The sequence below is a fragment of the Ictidomys tridecemlineatus genome, chromosome 3 (assembly GCF_052094955.1).
Source record: "Ictidomys tridecemlineatus isolate mIctTri1 chromosome 3, mIctTri1.hap1, whole genome shotgun sequence".
In the NCBI taxonomy this organism is placed as follows: Eukaryota; Metazoa; Chordata; class Mammalia; order Rodentia; family Sciuridae; genus Ictidomys; species Ictidomys tridecemlineatus.
The window spans coordinates 147,878,245-147,899,189 of record NC_135479.1 but is presented as its reverse complement, the minus strand read 5'-3'; the positions used below and the strand labels follow the sequence as shown (position 1 = coordinate 147,899,189).

The following is a 20,945-nucleotide window of genomic DNA, read 5'->3' as shown; positions in this document are numbered from 1 at the left end:
CAAGTTAGTCTGTTTTCCCAATTATTTAAAAACAAACAAAAAACCCACTTGAAGCTGGGTGTAGTGCACACATCTATAGTCCCAGCTACCCACGGGGCTAAGGCAGGAGGATCATTTGAGCCCAGGAGTTCAGAGCCAGCCTGAGCAACATAGTGACACCTCACCTCAAAAAACAAAAAACAAAAAATTTAAATTCATACCAATGATTGGATAGCCATGTGTTTCAGAATTACATTTCAAAAGATACTTAGTTCTGAAAGATGCACAGCACAAAAACACAGGCGCTCAAAACTTTTTATCTTACAACTATTATCAACTACAAAAAAGGCAATAGTAGTAGAAAAGGGATGAAGAAACAGGTTCCAAACAATATAGTCAGAGAACAACTCAACTCACCTAGAAAAAGTGAAAGTAAATAATCAGAAAGAAATGCATTTTCTATTTTGGTAACATGTATGCCAAACAAGTCCTTATTAGATGGTGATCATAAAAGAGTTGTATGTAATTTGTCACTTTTATTTCCATCTCCCAAACTAAGATTTTTCAAATAATAGGACTACAATTAAACTACACAATATAAATAAATGAAGAAGCTCAACTCGTAAACTCATTAACTGTAGACAATAATTTTTCTCTTTTCAGGACTTTAAACACAAATAGATTTGTATCTCCAGAGAATAATACCTAGGGCCAAGAGTTCTGATTCTGAAAGAGCTGTGGTTAAAAAAAAAAAAAAAAGAAAGAAAAAAAGAAAGGGCTGTGGTCATTTAAGAAAAAGAATAATTCCTTTTTTTTCACAAGGAGGAGAAACAAGTACGAGATTTCTTTCCGGTATGTCAACTTCAATATGCACAATTTTATTTTATTTTTTAAAGATAGAATGTCAGAGATGAAGCCCAACTATATGCTGGCAAAATATGAAAATATGGAGTGATCTCCAGGATATATTTTTCAATCCAGGAAAATATAAAAGAGATCTCCAGGATGTATTTTTATACCCCCCCCAAAGGGAAAATTTATACATTTAGAGAAAATGGGACTAGAATTGGGTAAAATAATTACACACTGCTTGTTTTTTAAAATGATATAATAAACTGTTTTAAAATATTTAAGACCATTTAACTGGTAGAAGGAACACATAAAAGTTGAACTTCTTTGAACATATTTTGTACTTTGAAAACATGTAAATGTTAATTTAAAAGTAAAATTAATTTAGCATTTTAAAATTACAACTATAATAACAGTAAAATGAAATTACAAAGCTTAATGGGGTATAATCACACAAAGAGAGTTCTTCAATGTTGCTTTAAAACAGATAGCTTGGTTAATTCCTAATGGGATTGAATGGGAGGTTAAAAAATGCTTCAAAAAGATCTTACATTATTGTCAGCTAGAGGTGCTAATAAGTGGGTGATTATAATGATGTCATTGAGAAGTGAAATTTTCAATGTTAAGTGTGGAAGATTATCAGGGTTTAAAAAAATAGACTCTGATGTCATGTAAAACTAAGAAGAACCAATAATAATTTTTTAAAAAGATATGATTTTTAAAAACCCTCAATTTTAATTGAAAGTATCAATATGAATTTATGTGTATTTACCCTTGGGGGAGAAAAACAGATGTGTTATATCTTTGAAAAAATTACCCACATCTCCTAGCTCTTTTTACTAAAAATATTCAGAAGCAGTAACCAACCCTATAGCATTTAGCACCTCCAGCATTTAGACTATGATATCTAAAAAACATTTGTTACTAAAAGAACATGGTCTCCTTGAAGAAAAAGTTGATTCCAAGTATGAGAAAGAAATGTGTAAGATGAACCTGGAACACTATTCTAGAGAACAAGGAAGCTAACAAATAGTATAAACAAACAAACAAGAAAACACCCAACTAGTCACCTATGAAGGATGTTATGGAACCAACCAATTCTAAATTTTGCTAAATAATAGTAAGGAATCAAATATATACCTGTCTTTTATATAAATTGTACTTTAGAGTACAGATAAAAGTACATGGGGGACTGGGGTTGTAGCTCAGTGGTAGAGCCTGGCATGTGTGAGGCACTGGGTGCAATCCTCATCACCACATATTTTAGTTTTGATTACTAAAACTAAAATAAAAAAAGATTAAATGGGGAAGTTTCTCTTTATGAAAGAATTCCAGCTCTTAAGATGAAATAAAAACATTCAACAATAACATTTTATAAGGCCTATGTGGTGCTGCACACCTGTAATCCCAGCAACTTGGGAGGCTGATGAAGGAGGACCACAAATTCTAAGCCAGGGCAACTTAGCAAGGCCCTGTCTCAAAATTAAAACGGTCAGGGATGTAGATGAGTGGTAAAATGCCCTTGGGTTCAATCCCCAGTACCAAATAAACAAATTAAATAAATTAGATGGCATCAGTATGAGAAACCACAAATTAAATAATACTAAATAAATAAATATATTAAAATGTTTAAAATTGCCAAAAGTTTAAATTTCTGCTACAGATACAATAAATGTACCTATAAATGTCAATAAGACCTTAAATTTGAACATATTGATAAGTATATAATTTTATGTGAGTCTACATGATATGCTCCTATTTTGGTCTGTGGCACAATAAAGATAGCAGAAATTAAATGAAAATAAGCAACAGATTTCAGAATAAAAATCCAAAACTGTCTATGAACAATTCACTAAAATTTATCAGAATACCTTTAATATGTGTCATGAAAGTTTTAAAAGTAAAATCTCATTATTTTAAAACCATACAAAAATTTACCAAACTAGCATTATCTACCTTAGCAGTTTTTCCTCCCTGAGAATTAAATGCAGTAATACAATTTAAAAATATCCTGTATTCTCCCTGGCTCACAACAAATATTTTCCAAAATGGGAAATTGTTCCATTTTTACATACCTTGACGTAGATCACAGGGAGCGTCTGTTTGGCTCTACTATAGTGTCTGGCAACTCTGTATACTGTTTCCGGAACATAGTCCAGCACCAGATTAAGGTAGACCTCATCTTTCTAAAAAGGTTTATTCAAAACAAAAAACAAAACAGATTACAAATTGGCCTTTCTTTAAATACTCAAAGTAAATTCCCTATACATTCACTTGTTCAGATTTTTAAAGAAAAAATTTGTGTGTTCAATTTTAATTACACAAAATTATTTTAGAAAATAACCAAAACAGTAAAAACAAGTGTACACACCTTAGTAATAATTCCATGTTAAAAACATGGACGTTTCAATACTCTTAAGATTCCCAATCATATTTAAACTATTATTTTGTTTACCATGATTTTCAAAGATATCACCAATCACAAAATTTCCTATCTTCTAAGCTGAGAATTAATGTCTTCATATCCTACCAGTAAAGCAGTATGGTAGTAAATGAGTACTGAATTGAGAGCTAAGAAAAACAGATTTCTAGCATTAGCTCTGATGGAATTAGTGTGTGCAGGTCAATCACTGTAGGCTTCAGTTTCTTCAGCTGTAATTTGATTAGATATTGTTCAAAATGTCTCTAATGTCCAGTTGGATATGGTGGTACATGCCTGTAATTCCAGAAGATTCAGGAGGTTGAGGCAGAAGGATCTCAAGTTCAAGGCCAGCCTCAGCAACTGAATGAGGCATTTAGCAAATTAGGGAGACCATGTCTCAAAACAAAACAAAACAAAACAAAAAGAAACGAAAAAGCAATAATGGATTCAGTTCTGGTACTTAAAAAAAAAAATGTCTCTAATCTCCACAAAAAAGATTTTATGGTTACTTAATAGTATATAATTAGTAAAATAATCACACTTGTGTTCTATAATTAACTGTAACAAAAAGAGTAACTCTTAAGGAAGTGAGTTACCACAAAAAGGTCATATGTTTAAATATCCTTTTTTTTAGCAGCACAAAGACACCAACTCACGATCTGAAGAAGGGATTCCAACCAAATAAGAAAGAGGAACAACCTGTACCCTGTTCATGTAAATGATATCAGTTAGATAAATCAAAGTAGAAAATGAAGATGAGAATCTATGAGTGGGAAAAACTACAGGTAAACAAACTTCCATAATTTCCAAATATGAAATTATCTTAAGCTACCAAACTGAAGTAGAGAATTTAAATTTTCAGCATTTACTGTATATCACTAGCCACTGCAGAGGAATTAAGTGTGCAGGTATAAAAGAGGCAATGAAAATTGAGTATGCAAGGAGGACTTCAGGTGGAGTGAAAACAAATCACAACGTGAGGTCAAAGTGAATGGCAGATACAAAGAGGATTCAGATGTCAAAGTTTTCTTTTTTAAAAAAACTCATAACAGGCTGAGGTTGTGGCTCAGTGGCAGAGCACTTGCCTCACACATGTGAGGCACTGGATTCAATCCTTAGTACCACATAAAAATGAATAAGTCAAAAATAAAGATATTGTGTTCATTTATAAGTAAAAACTATTTTTAAAAAACTCTTAATTACAACTTTTTATTTTAATAAATCATTTGAGAAAAGTTAATTGTGATATATTAACAACTTGCAGATATGCACAGCATTGGGTTACAATTTATTTCATTTGCTAAACAATCATTCTAAAAGGGAAGAATACAAAGAATAAAAGACTACTGTTGTGTTCAATGGTGGTTTTCTTGTAGTAAGACTATGAACTCTGTCCTTTATAATTGCTTTATAAGTGCATTTACGAGGGGTTGTAAGGGCAAATACCTTCAATAGCTAAATAATAAATGTAAAGGTATAGCCAAACTCTGTAAAGCATTAAGGGACAGTGGTTGGTCAACCAGTGCAAGACTTTATTAAAAGCATCCCCCCCCGCCAAAAAAGAGCAATGTGCTACCTAGTCAAATAAAACATATTAGGAGATAAGATTTTACAGTCAGCATATAATCTCTAATTTTAACACAGCTAACTAAGATTGACACAAAAATTAGGAAAAATGGCTTAAAATGGAAGACTGAAGCTTAAGACTAATGGGCTAGAATGAAAGACCAAATTTACAACATGAAATGTAATAGAGCCCTATCAACTTATTATATAGAGGGCTGGGGATGTGGCTCAAGCAATACCGTGCTCGCCTGGCATACACGGGGCGCTGGGTTTGATGCTCAGCACTACATAAAAATAAAGTAAAGATGTTGTGTCCACCACAAACTAAAAAATAAATACTAAAAAATTCTCTCTCTAAAAAAAAAATAAATACATTTATTATGTAGAATGATAGACCAGACAGAATCAAGATATACACAGCAGTAATCCATTTGCAAAGTAAATGATAGGTGTAAATGACTAGAATGGAAAAGGACCTTCGTTGAGAGATTGCTAATGAAAAACATAATACAACAACAGGATATGACAGAAGTACTGTGTTGCAGATTTCAGGCCTCATTTAAAGTACTGATGATATCCCTTTTTAAAGCATATTTTATTCATGGTAGCAGCAAAGTGCAGTACATCAAAGGATGGTTAACAAATAATGTATGCTATAAGTTCAACACTATTATTTTATGAAAAATATGAAGGCTCAAATAAATTATCTTTTTAAATTTATAAATGTTTAAATGTAAATTAAAGCCACAACAATAATCCCTGAGGAAGGGGAGAATTCAACCCTCCGAAACATAAGAGAAAAGGGCTGAATTCAGCATTTTTAGCACTTATAATTTCCTGGAACATTCTCAGGGTCTGCTGTTTTCTTTTCTTTTCATTCTTTTTTCTTTTTGTTTGGTACTGAGGATTGAACTCAGGGGCATTCAACCACTGAGCCACATCCCCAACCTATTTTGTATTTTATTTACAGACAGGTTCTCACTGTGTTACTTAGTGACTTGCCATTGCTTTGAACTCTCAATCCTCCTGCCTCAGCCTCCCAAGCTGCTAGGATTACAGGCAGGTGAAGTGGCACCCAACTCAGGTCTTTTGTTTTCTTAATGTAATCTCTCTTGGATTACCTGACTGAATTCTAGAAAACTCACAGATTAGTTGTAAAAGTTAAAAGCTGATACAGAAATAAAACACATTAAAGAATAGGACTTCAGATGTAGATTATAAAAACACTTATTTCACACCAACATAAGAAAGTACTAAACTCAAAGAGCTGTTACTAGGCTTCCAAAACTGGCTAAGAAGTTACTGCTACTTTGAAAAGAATTATATTTTTATACAAAGTGGGTATTATTCAAAAACCTCAAAAAAAAAGAAGGTATAAATTTAGACAACATTTTTTGCATATTAAAGACACTTAAATGACAGGACTTCGATTATACCTAACAAATCAAAAACAGCAGGGGTAACTCTATCATGTCTCCAGAAAATAGATAATATTTTTATGCCCAGATAACTTCTGAGGTCAAGAAAACAAAATGGCTTAAGGCTACAGTTTTAAATAGAACCATAATGGGATACAAAACAGTGTATCATAGAACACGTAGTAAGAAGACATTCAACCCAGTGTCATGGTAGACCAGGATTCTCCTTGGAATTGGGTCAAAAGAATTTCACAACAATTATCTTTCCTCTGATGGGTAAAATGGGCTAGCGAGATGGAAATAACATGAAAGGCAAAGGGTGTATGGATTAGGGCAAATCTTTTCTGCTTTGAAACTTTGGGGAAGGAATGGAAAGGGGAGGTAAGCAGCTAGCAAACAACAAGTAAGGTAAGCTTTCTCCCCCATCTGACATCTTAAAATAAATACCCAAATTACAAAAAGATGTTTTTAAAAAAAAAAAAATTGCAAATGTATTAGAAGAAAATATGAGTGTTTCTGCAAACCTTGGAGGACAAAAACAGCTATAAGCTATTAAGGAAAATATGCCAAATTGGTTACATAAAAATATGAAACTTTTATATTACTTTAAAAAATATCACATAAATTATTTCTAAAAACTATGACAATTAGGAGGAGAATAATTATTTCAGTTACACATGTCAAAGGACTAATTTGTTTTTATTTAAATACTGAATAAGACAAGACCAATATTCAAATAGAAAAAAAATGAAAAGAAAGATGTTATGGTTTGGATATGGAATGTCTCCAAAGGTTCATGTGTTGAAGGTTTGGTCACCGATGCAGTAATATTCAGAGGTAGGACCTTTAGAAAGCTGAGTGGATCATGAAGGTTCAGACCTCATGAGTAGGTTAATGCACTGATGAGTAGGTTAATGCAAATAATGAATCATTTGATGGCATTATTGAGAGGTGATAAAAACTGTAGGAGGTGGAGTATGGTTGAAGGAAGTAGGTAATAGGTGGCACACCCTGGTAGAGTATATCTTGTCCCCAGCCCCTTCCTCTCTCATTTGTTCTCCGTGCTTACAGTCTGCCATGAGGTAAGTGGCATTCCTGTACTGTATCCTTTGGCATTGATGTTTTGCTTACTTCAGGCCCAAAGCACTGGAGCCTGCTGACCATAGACTGAAACCTCTGAAATCATGAACCAAAATAAATTTTCCTCCTCCAAGGTTTTTTGTTTGTTTGTTTGTTTTTTCCCTCCCTTTCAGGTATTTTGTCCCAAAGATGAAAAGCTGACCAACACAGAGCATGAAGATAGACAGTCACACAAATAGCCAACAAAAATGTGGAAAGATGTTCAACCTTACTAATAATTAAAGAAATATAATAAAAAATATAATGAAGTTATCATTTTTCACCTATCAAACAGGAAAAGATAATTCAATCCTAAGAAACCTAAGTATGAGAAAAGGTCACTTTCCAAAATGCACCACAACACCATTCTGGTGGAAACTCAAAACTCATGCAATCTTTTGGGAAAGTAAATAGGTTAACCCATTTCAGCCAAAAGTGAAGACATACAGACTCCCAATTTGACTCAGCAATGCCATTTCTAGGAATCAAGTTTATGAAAACAACTGTGCATGTATGTGTGCCCTTATGCATGTGAATAAAATTCCTTGCTATTTGTGACTTTCACACAGGAAGGAAGGTAGAGAGAAAGAAAAAGAAAGGGGGGAGAAAGCTACAGATTGTAAAGTTGATGAGGTACTCTTTCTATAACTTAGAAGTTTCATTTAATTAAAAACACAATAGCTGGGTATGGTGGTGGACACCTGTAATCCCAGCAACTCAGGAGGCTGAAGTAGGAGGATTCCAAGTTCAAGGCCAGCCTCAGCAATTTAGCAAGACCCTGTCTCAAAATAAAAAACAAAAGGGGCCAGGGATTTAGCTCAGTGTTTATAGACCCCTGTCACCAGTATTTCCCCTACAAAAAAATTAAAACATTTGCTCTTAATATTTATACAGTTAGCTATAATCACATCTCCTTGTCTCTTAGATGAATGACTCAATAAATTGTTTTTCATCTTTTTGGGGTAGAGAACTCTTTCAGAATCTAATAAAAGATACAATCTAGGTCTCACTAAAAAATACATAATCTTTAGTAATGATAGTTGAATAAGGACATATTATAATAGAAGCAGTAGTAATAATAGTAGTAGAAGTATTAGTAATGATAATAAAAGACACAATCATTTGAGAAGGGTCACACATCTTTTGTAGACCCAAAGTTTAAAACACTGGTTTGAGTGATTCTATGGGAAGGTCATTTAGCTTCTCTCTGCTTCCATTCCATGACTGTTGTGAGGATTAAATGACTAAAAGTAAAGTGTTTAGATTAATGCCCTGGAAAGAATATATTAATTTTTAGCTATCATTACTATTACCTCTACTACTATTATTATTGCTACAAAAACTATTTTTACTACTGCTACTATTACAATATTCCCTTATTCAAGCATCAATGCTAAGGTATTTTTCAATGTTACCTTTCTGGTATACTGCTTCTGCAGAAATTCACATTCTACGCTAAATAGAAAAGCATATTATAAGACTCTGATATCAGACTGCCTAGGGTTAACTCCCAACATTTTCATTTATAACTGTATAACTCGGGTAATTTAAATGGTATTTTCTTGGTTTCTTTTTCTATAAAAATTGAGATAACAACAGTAACAATTCTTCACATGGGGTATAAGGAGGTTTAAGTGAGTTACAAAGTACAGGTAAGAGCTCAGGGCAATATCTGATGCACAACAAGTGTGATATATATATTTGCTATTGTAAAATGATAAATTAATGTTTACATGCAAGGTGCTATAAGCACTGGATAAACATTTTTAAATTTGTTCCTTACAAAATCTCTACTATACAGAAGGCAGGGGACAAACTTACAAAAGTAAATATCTTGCCCAGAGTCATAAGGTGCTATCATGTGGCACAACTGGAATGGAAACCAAAATATTTCTAGTTACCAAGTCTTTAAAATGACAGGGTAAAATACAACACAAAGAAGCTCCCTAAAATGGACATCTCATTCAGCCACTCTGAAGTCAATAAAAATGTTTACCTAATATTATAGAAATAACAATTTAACTACACCCAGAGCTGAAAAATGCTTATAGGCAAAAACAGGTTAGCTACAATTCTAAAATTAAAAATAACCAAAGGGAAATAGAAAATATTACATAATACAACTTAACAGAATATTACATAACTAAACATTATGATATAATAGGGGAAGTTTAATTAGATCATTAATATTCAGAAAGGTTTTAAGTAGTTAAGAATATATACCTATATAAACATGCACATATGGAATAAGATACATAGAACTCTCAAAGATTAGGACAGTGACAGTGAAAATATATATATATATTTTAAATCAAAAGGGAGTAATAATAAAGGCCCAGAGAGAAAAGACACTAAGAAACAGAAAAATTCAAGCCAGGTACGAATCTATAAGGAAATTTGTAGAGGATCACAAATACAAAGAAAGTAAGATACATAGAAATCCAACAAAAGAGAGGTACAGAAACCCAGAAAAAGACTGATGGAGAACCACAGAATATAATAACCAAGAGAGAAGAGAGCAGAAACTAGAGGCAGAGTTACAGAGGGAAAGGAAATTGGAAAGAAGTGGGTAACAAAGACCAAGAGAAAGAGACAAAACCCACAGACAGAAAAACAGAAATCCAAAAAGGGAGACAGAGACTCAATAGAGAGCAGTGGAGAAAGACTGAAAGAAAATGACAAAAAGGGAAAGAGTTAAAGATGGTACAGAATATGGCAGATTTCTAAAATTTCCATACACCTTTTGAACTCATCTAACCTAGAACCTACCAGAGCCTTTCTATAATCCTGAAACAATGAATTCTTGTTCCTTTTGATCTTTGCAATAACCTCAACTCATCCCCTAATGCCTCCTCATGGCCTCATTGAGGCTCGTATTCTTATCACTGATCTCCTTCCCAAAGCTTTCCCTTATGCTCTCTGAAATCCAAAAAAGAAACTGCCAGATAATCTCATTTTCTTCATGAAGGTTTCTTTTTACTATCTTCCCCTAGACAAAAATCTAAATCTCACCCAAGGGTACTGGTTTCCTTATATCATTCTCAAATGAAGTTTGTTCTTACCCCTCAAAAAATTCTAGGAACAGAAGGAAATACTGTCAAACTGTTGACCTTTTATTATCCTGATCTTAAACAACATCCAGGCTTCTTCCTCCTCCAAACTCCACACACCTTCTCTATCCAACCTTGTCAATGTAACATAGAACCTTGTAAGAAGTTGTCCAAGTATGTACTTCCTGGACATCTCTATGTGCACGTCTCATAGGCCATCTCAAACTTAATTATTTCATTCTTCAAAACTTTTCTCATAAATACACAAAAGCAATGCTTAGCTAGAAAAAAAATCTATCAAATATAGGACTACAAACACATTCAGAAATTAGTAATCTCTAGAGACTTGTAAGAAATTCACAGACTTTTAGATCCCTCCCTAACAGCAAAGGAAACTCATTCCTGAGCTCTCAGAGCTCTCAACCCTAGAGCAGAACCTATCTTCTCCTATGTCTACAATTAGTTCACTAATATATTGAGTAATATGTTAGTTCTATAGAACAATTCATAAGTGCAGATTATGAGTGACAAAAAGAAATGATCTTTTTGGTGACTTGGAAGATTATGGGAAGTCTTAAACCTGTGTATTTCTACACATCTTCGGAAAACTTTTCTTTTTAAAATTATTCTTTTGACAAAGTTTAAGGGTAGAAAGAAAACAGATACAAAATGAAGGCTGAGATATCAAGCTTTACCCTGCTTTCAGATACCCACAGAGCATTTGCAGATCTAGGTAAAGAGTCACTGCTTTAGTGAAGGCAGCCTCTGTAAGTCTGTTACAGATTCTTATTACAAGGGACCCTCATAATTTGAGTCTGTTAACATAAAATGATTTGCGCTTTGGAAAAACACTTTTTTTTTTTAAAAAAGAAAGTTCTAAGATATGTAAAATATTTGAAAGTCTATTTTTTTTTCTAATAGAGGTTCACTGTCCTTGTTAACCTCTATTAATCACATTTCTATATCTGTAAGAATGTTTAAGATAAATAGGAAGCTGTAAGCAGTAGCAGGGAGAAAGTCTTGCTCTGAAGTACTCAGATAACAGCTGATCAATTGTTACCATGAAGGCAGGATTAAGTCTGTGGTAAGGGCTGCCTATGATGGGGGTTTCCCACCTAACCAAAACCAGACGGGTAAGCCATTAGGTATCTTACATTTCAAAGTCTGAATTTCTACACTTTCTACCCTTTCTACACTTGAATTTCATAAAAGTTGGATAAGCTAATATTTATAAAGCATTAAAAGTATGTGGCATACAGGGAGGGCTATACAAATTAAAATAAGTAATCAAGAGAAAATGTTTAGGAACTTTGTAAGGAGGCCTTCGCAAATGAATTTATATGTAATCTAGTGGCTCACAAAAATAAATAACTCTTGACCTTTACTTCCTGGGGTATTATGATGTCTAGCATCTAATAACAAAAAGCCATGAGGATGCAAAACTTCATTTTAAGAGTGCTGGGAACATAATATATGCTTCACAATCTTATTTGGAAAGGTACAGAAAAACAAAGACTTGCCAAAATAGATAATATTAAAGAGAGTAATAGGCAGTAGATGCATAAACCAAGTAATTGGGTTTAGAAATAAGAGAACTAAAAATATCTATGAGGTTTACAATTCACAATACAAACAGAGGCACAATTTAAACTTAAAAATGACTAAGGAACAAGTGTTGATAAAGGACATATTTACTAAGTATGGCTGGTCACACATATTAGCTATGACACACAAATATATACACAACACATAATAGATCCACAGACATGGATATCACATCACCTTGCCTTAAAATACATAGGTCTTCTTCTATATCATTGGGTTTGTCGTGGGAAAAGAAAAAGAATTTCCAAGAAAATCTAAGTACAGTTTAATGGAAAATGATTAATCTACAAACAGTTAAGTAAATTAATACTGGATTAGAAATCAAGAGACATTATGGATCTAAGAACATTACATATTATATGCATAAAATCTTAAGTCCAAAATATCAAGTGAATTTATTCAAGTCATATTTATTTTGCCTCTCAAAACAACAACCACCACCACCAAAAAAAATCCCTGATTTCCATGTTACTTGCCAGGTCCCCCATCCAAAACTAGTAAAGAAAAAAATTTAAGGAAATATTAAAACTGGGGAAAAGGACGGGCAGAAAGAAAAAGACCAAGGTACAACAGTAGAAACTGGTTTTCTTTGCTTTCTTCTCCACTGATTAAAGTGCCATAAGTTATTACATCTTCTGAGGAGAAAGACCAATGGAGGACCAAGGAAGACGAACATTCACAGCTCAAAGTCTTAACTATCCTTTACTTTCACAAAACTAAGTGTGATCAGAAATAGTGACAATTTATAATAAGCTCTGTAATATAATACTATATCTTTTTTCTCTGATCAAAGACCAATTAAACTTGCTTTCTAATGTTTAACCCTCATTCTATTCCTATCAGAGTCCTCCCACTTCCTCTCTTCACCTCTCATCAACTTCCACTTAGCAAAATGACATAATTTTCCTCCTTATAATAAACAGATGAAATGAGGATTCCATAAAAAACATAGAAGTATCAAGAAAAAAATATAACCTTCTAGAACTAAAGATAGCTGTTTTTTTTAAAAAAGGAGAAAATTCTTAAAAAATCATTCCCTTTATATTCTTATTAGCATGTTCCTGCTATAACTAATGATATTCAATGACCATTTCTTATGCTCAAAATCACTGGGGCCTATGCTTTGAATGCTTTCATTCAATTAGCGAAACTATTTTGTTAGGGTAAAGGGATGGGAAGAATACCAAGTTTATCACAATATTCAATACATACTATCTGTCACACCTACCTTCTCACCACTTGAGTAGAAGAAATAACGCAATCGGACTATGTTACAGTGATCTAGCTTTCTCATGATCTGGAGTTCTCGATTCTGAAAAGAAAACACATGAAAATAATTTTTAAAGGACAACAATTATACATCATAATCACCAAGATGCTCCTGAAATAACATTAAGCACCCTAAATAGCAAGCTATGTATGTGCTATTAAAAAATACAGTCTATACACCAGAACTTAACTGCAAACTATTACTAGTCCATGAACTATTTGTTACTGCTCAGCAATATAAGATACAGAATTGAGAATGTTTAAAATCTTTTATAGCAATTTGGCAGACTAAATTTTTATCTATGATTCTGATAATAAGAATTGAGGCCTATATTCTATATTTTTAAAACTTTTACTTTTCTAGCAAAACTATCAGTCTGGTGAATTGGAAATTATAGAAACTGGTACTTTACCACGTGGACCTTGAGAAGCACCAGTTTAGGATTTGTAAGAAATATTTGAAATAAGCTGCTGTTACTTATGTAAATTTTTTTGCAACTATAATTAAAAAAAATCAAACTTTTCAAAAAAAAATTAAGCAGGAATCAAAGGAGACTCTTACAATCCTATTGTTTTCTGAGTTACAGTGAAAAAAAAAACTAGGAGTTAACTCCATGAAAGGGGCTCAGGTGCTAAGTTTTTAAAAAAGACATACAGAGTCCTGGCAGATTTATAGACTACACAAACTTTCTTTGGGAAAGTTCAAAGTTATGCTCACATTGCTGAAAATAAAATATTAAATAATATGATTTCTTAATATCTTATTCTACTGTAATAAATTAAGTAGATTATTAACAAAGAATATACATTCCAACAATATTCTAATGGCTGTTAAAAATACCAAAATGCCAACTACATGGCCAGAAATGAAATATTACTCAACACTAAAAAAATGGGCTATCATTCCATGAAAAGTTATACAGGTACATTAAATGCATATTGCTAAGCAATAAAAGTCAATTTGAAGAATCTGAAAAGTATATACAGTATGATTCTAACAATGACCATCTATAAAAGTCAAAACTGTAGCAGTAAAAAGATCAATGATAATTAGGGATTTTGAGGGAAGGCAAGATGAATAGGTAGAGCTCAGGAGATTTTCAGTTCATTGAAATTATTTTGTAATCTACTGTAACAGTAGATAAATGTCATGATGCATTTACAAAAAAAAAAAAAAACCATAGACTGTACCCTGCAAAGTAAATAATTGTGCAAACTCTAGACTTCAATTAGAACTATGTCAATATTGTTTTAGTGAATGTTAAAAATGTACTATACTAAGGAAAGACAATAATAATAAGGGAAACAAGGTCAACAGTAAATGTAGCTTTTGTGAATTTTCTGTACTTGACTCATTTTTCTGTCAAACTAAAACTTCCCCCAAAAAAGCCCAAGAATATTTTAATTTGAAAATAAAAATTTTAATAGGCAATGGGTTTTAATAGACATTAATCCCAAAAAGGAGTACAAGTGGCTAATAAACACACTTAACTTAAAAATGTTCAACATAATTAGCATCAGAAAATGCAAATCAAGATGACAATGAGACATCCCTTTCACATCCACTAAGATAGGTTTAAACAAAAAGTAGATTATAATCATCCAACAACAACTAGAAAATAAATGTTTTAAAAAGGATAATAATAAGTGTTTCCAAGGCTAGGGTTGTGGCTCAGTGGCAAAGCGCTTGCCTAGCATGTGTGAGGCACTCGGTTTGATTCTCAGCACCACATATAAATAAATTAATAAACAAAATAAAGGTCCATTGACAATTTAAGAAAATAATTTTTAAAAATAAGTGTTTCCAAAGATATAGAGAAAGTACAGTGATCATACCCTGCTATGGAATTGTAAAACAGTACAGCTTTGGAAAAAAGATAAAAATTTCAAGATTTCAATCACAGAATCACCATAGGACCCAGAAATTCTACCCCTAGGAATAAACCCAGGACAAATGAAAACAACTGTCCCTACAAAAATCTGTACACAAGTATTCATAGCATCATCTTTATAAAAGCCCCAAAACGTAAACATTCCTAATATTCAGTAGCTGATAGAGAGATAAACAAAACATACCAGATCCATGAATTGAAATATTATTCAACCAGGAATAAGAATGACATACTGAGACATGATAAAATAGGTATTAACCTAAAAAACATTACTGTAAGACATAGAAACCAAACATGAAAAATAATATATTGTATGATTTCCTTCATATGAAAAGTCCAGAATGGGCAAGTCCATACATACCAACAAATATTAAGTGAATTTGTGATTTCCAGAGCATAGTGGGAAAAAAAGGATGGGTACTGATGAAAAAAAGGATGGGTATAGGGTTTCTTTTTGAGGTGAGGAAACTATTCTGGAATTACACAGTAGGTGACAGTTTTACAACTCCCGTAACTCAAACCAATTAATTATAAACGTTAAAAAGGTAATTGTACAGTATATGAATTGTATCTGAGTAAAACTGTTATAAAAAATATCAAGGCAGCTGAACACCAACAACAAATACAAAGTTTTAGTGAATCTAATAAAAAAGCAACCTTTGGGAGGGAGACAGGGAGGCAAAGGAGAAACAATGGTGAATGATACTGGCCAACTGTTTTAGCCAGCTTTTTCTCTGATATGAGCAGACCAAAACAATTATATAAAAAATTCTATAAAAGAACCCATCAGAACAATTATAGAGGAGGAAAAGTTTATTTGGAGGCTCCAGGTTTCAGAGGTCTTGGTCCATAGACAGCCTGCTCCATCCTTGAGGCTCAAAGTGAGGCTGAACATCAAAGCAATAGAATGTGGTACCAGGAAGTAGCTCACATGAGGCTCAGAAGGGAGGGAGGGGGGAGAGAGAGAGAGGGGGAGGGAGAGAGAGAGAGAGAGAGAGAGAGAGAGAGACAGAGAGACAGAGAGAGACAGAGAGACAGAGAGAGAGACAGAGAGAGAGAGAGACAGAGAGACAGAGACACTGATTGACTCACTTGCCAGGTACAAAATATATACCCCAAAGGGACGTCCCCAATGACCTACCTCCTCTAACCACACTCTATCAGCCTTCAGTTTCCACTCAGTTAATCCCCTCATAATTCAACCATTTCTCTTCCAATCCTTCTTGCATTATCTTAAACACAAGCTTTTGGGGGACACCTAATATCTAGACTTTTTGGGGGGCCAAAAAGCTCATACTCATCTCACAATGGAAAATACATTTAATCCATTTCCAAGAGTCACCACAGTCTTAATAGATCCAAGAATGCCCAAAAGTTCAAGTCCAATGTTTCTCTGAGACTCAAGGCAATCTTGCAGTGTGAGCTCCTGGAAAAATCAAAAGCAATTTACAAGTGTTCAATATGTAAAGGTCTACGGTAAACATAGGGCATAGAAAGAAGGGATGGGACCAAAGCAAAAATGAAATCCAGCTGGGCAAACAAATCCTGTAAGTTTTGTATCCAGTGTCTAGAGCACATGGCATTGTGATGTTTTCTCCAAATGACATGTGTATTTCCTCCCCTGTGGCCTTGCTGGTTGTAGCTCAAATGCCCTTTCTGTTGGTTTGTCTCTGCTCAATTTCTGAAACTTTCCTAGGACAATGTCCCATATTACTGTCATTTCTTGATTTTTGGGATCTCTACTGCAGCTTGGGCTTCCTCCTCACATCTCCAGGCTTTGTACTCTCAGGGCCTGCCCACAGGACTCTGACCTTGGGGAACATTTTCTAGCCACCCAGGCCTTCCTTTGAAATCTTGGTGAAGGTCTCAGGACCCCCTAACTCCAGCATCCTTCAATCCTGCACAACCAGAACCACACGGTTGATGCCAAGATCTACTTGAGCAGTAGCCAAGGCTTGAGGGATCCTGGCTGCAGGAGCCTTTGCATGCCTAGCTGGCTGAACACATTGTGTAAGGGTGCCCCAGTGGTCTCAAATTTTTAGTTTTACTACCTTGTGCCTGAGAAGAGTATAGTTTTGCCAGCTCGTGAGATGTCCTCAAGCCATCTTTCTTATTGTCTCTGGGTAAGGCCTTTAGCATTTCTTTAGTGGTAGTATTGTCTTTAAAATTGCAACTTCCTTTACCAAGTTTTACTCCCATATTTCAAGTCAAGTTTTTCAAATATTTCTGCTTGGCTCTCTGCTTGGTAATCATCATATGAGCTGCTTTCCTCTACCACACTCTTCCACCATGATGTTCTTCTGCCTCACCTTGAGCCACGAAGAATGGAGCTGGTCTTCCATGGACTTGAGATCTCTGAATCCATGAGCTCCAAATAAACGTATACTCCCCTACAATTGTTCTGGTCAGATCTTTTAGTTACAGCAGTGAAAAAGCTGACTAAAACATCAACTTTGTTTGCATGTATTAATATGTAACAGAGTCCATTATAATACACAAATAAAAAAGTGGGGGAGGCAAGGCAACTCTTTAACTCCTGATATTAAATAGTGCTTCTGAACGTACCACAGATTTACAGGAACATGGAACAACATAAACACCAAATAACGATAAAGACAAAAAATGGTGAGAAAACTTGAAAAGCATATTATACATTTAATCAGGTTTTATTTCTCTTTATCTCAAGCCAGTGAAAACAAAGAGCACATTTGGGACCACAAGCATCATATCTCCAATTTTTTCCCTCTGGAATAGTGAAGGCAATAAAATTAAATATAAGTTAAACTCAAATATCAACAGAATCCTTCCAAACCAGCCACTGTAAAGTCCCTGAAAATTCAATTAAGCTTATTTTTAATATATATACGTGTGTGTAAAACATTTTTACTTATCACCCTACCTAGTCACTTTCTAAAGTATGAAAGTACCATAAAGTCTGTACCTCCCATGATTCTTGCATAGGCAGAATTAACATTGTCAAAATGACTATACTATCATAAGCACTATACATATTCAATGCAATTCCTACTAAAATTCCATTGATGTTCTTTATAGAAATAGCAAATCTTAGCAAGCTATACAAAGCAGGAGGCATCACGATATCTGGCCTTAAATTATACTACAGACTACAGTAACAAAAACAGCATGGTATTGGCAGCAAAACAAACATGAAGACTAATGGAACAGAAGACAGAGACAAACCCACATGAATATAGTTATCTCATTCTAGACAAAGGTACCAAAAACATACATTGGAGAAAAGATAGCCTCTTCAACAAATAGTGCTGGGAAAACAGGAAATCCATATACAGTAGAATAAAATTTAACTTCTATCTCTCATCCTGTACAAAAATCAACTCAATGGATCAAAAACCTAGGTATTAGACCAGAAACACTGTACATAATAAGAAAATGTAGGCCTCACACTCCAACAAGACTCAAACAAGACTCTAACAGTGCAAGAAATAAAATTTAAAAAATCAATAAATGGGATGAGATCTAACTAAAGAGCTTCACAGCAAAAGAAGCAAGCATGAAGACAGAGCCTACAGAATGGGAAAAAAACCTTTGCCACCTTCAACTCAGATAAGACATTAATTTCTAGGATACACAAAGAACTCAAGAAAACTCAACACCAAAAACTAAACAACCCAATGTACATACATGAAAATGCCTAAGTAAACACCACCATTGAGTACACCCACAAGAATGGTATCCTAATTAGAATAAGATATATTCCATATTTGTATAATTTTATCCAAATGAATTCTATTGTCAGGTATAAGAAACCAATTTTTAAAAAGTGATCCAGGCTAAGACACTTCAGAATCATAATTTTGTCTTATATTTATTTTTAACAGCCTTTGTATAAAGCCAACTTTTGAATATCCTGAATTATTCTTCTCTAATATCTCTGCAATGAGTAATTAATGGAATAGATATATAAATAACTTTTAAAATTATATGGAACTGTGTTAATATATGCCAGAATTCACTCACTACCATGTTGTATCTAAGTTTACCTGGGCAAGTTATCTAATTATTCTGGAGGTCACTTCTCTCATCTAATGTGTGGGATTAGCATCCTTACCTTACATATAATTTTGTGAGGATTAGATCATGCTATAGATGTAATGCCTAATACAGTGCCTGGAATATAGTATGTATTTAATAAATAATAATTATTAAATATGGAATATTTTTTAAAAGTCTGTATTCTTAAGAAACTTGTGGTGACTATGAAAATTTGCCTCTCATATTCCCCGCTGCAAAGACCAATGGTGGTAGCTACTAAGCTCTCAAGCCCATTCTCTTGCTGGGGTAAATTAAAGCTTCCTATAAGGTATTCCCAGCCAATGATTGAGCACAGCAGGCATACTCAGTGGAAGTTCTTTTCCTGGAGATGTTGTACTCCTCTGGGAGGACAACTTGGGTTTGAGGACTCCCATCAGCTTTGTTATTACTTTCTTAGAGTTATACTACAGTGTAAGACTTCTCCTATTCAATCTGCTGGTCTTCTTCCCTTTTATTTCTAGCTGGATTTTAGCTTTCATTTGATAACTGTAAGTCTCCATGAGCCAAACAACACTGCTACATAAGACATAAAGATATTATAACTATTTGTCAAGTTCTGTCACTTTTATCAGTAAACAGACTTTACACAAGTGACCTAAATTGCCATTATAAATATAAATAATTTGGTGCCTGAAAATAGGTTTACCAAATTTAAGAAATAAAACAAAGAAGGAAGGGGGACAATTCCAAGTGAATAACAGAAGGAGTTTTAAAATGTTCTCATAATCTTTTGCTTCATTAGATTCACACAGCATGCAAGGGTTAAAAAAAAAAAAAGAAGGGAGGAGACACAATAAAATTTGCTGAGGATTTGCGTGTTTGCGCGCGCGCACGCCAAATATTGAGCCAGAGCTTTGCTATAGTACTAACAGCCCCATTTTCCAGATGATGAAACAGTCTCATTAAGTTAATGGATATGTTCAAGCTTTCAAAACTATTAAAGGACAAAGGTTGTCTTCTTTTATGCTGTCTCAGATTTTATTTAGAAACTAATCATATCTTTAAGGATCAAAATAAGACATTAGCTCTCTTTACTCTTCAAAGTAGTGTATAATAAAAGCAGGACTACCCTCTGCTCACAATAAAATGGTGACACTTCACATCAACTGCCCCTGCCCTTCATCCCAACCTCAGTGCAAATGTAACTAAGCCACAGACCAGATACTTAAGACTTAGTTCAAACAAGAACTGAAATTAATAGTTAATGAAGCTAAGATCATTTACTAATTAAAAATACCACTTACTGATTTTCAAATTGGAAGTCACTTCCAACAACCCTAAGTACTTCTGGGGGTTGATTAATCTTCTCTGTCTTAATATTAAAGGTCAATTACATTAATTAGGTACCTACCTGAGCTTTACCCCTACAACACAAGCATTTCTTCTCATAAACATTTCCAAATCACCCAAATGAGGTCTATTTTAATTACATAATCTGTCACAGTATGATGGGGTACAGAGAGTAGGGGAGGCACTCAAATCATTAGGTCAAACATTCCTGAAACAAAGTTTATTGTACTAGAAATTATTTTAAAAGCTTAACATTTCTCAGATGGTTTATGTGACTACTGACAGGGATAATCATTCTTGGCTTTCTTTTTTTCCACTCATAACCTTTCTTCTTCTTATCTTTTTACCACAAAAAACCTGCCTCTCAATGCTACTAGGAGGTTCCAGCGGTTGGTTTACTTAACTGGGCAAA

The 20,945-nt window shown here is 33.8% G+C and overlaps 1 protein-coding gene across 2 annotated transcripts in view; it reads right to left on the bottom strand.

Annotated features, from left to right (window-relative positions):
- The window catches only part of Gsk3b (glycogen synthase kinase 3 beta), a 161,212-nt gene that overhangs the window by 64,018 nt on the left and 76,249 nt on the right, over positions 1-20,945 (bottom strand). For both annotated transcript variants that reach the window (XM_005327628.5, XM_005327629.5), the window contains exons 3-4: positions 13,237-13,320; positions 2,904-3,014 (exon numbers count right to left, since the gene is read on the bottom strand). In XM_005327628.5, coding sequence (XP_005327685.1) covers positions 2,904-3,014; positions 13,237-13,320 — 195 coding nt within the window. The remainder of the gene's footprint in view (positions 1-2,903; positions 3,015-13,236; positions 13,321-20,945) is intronic.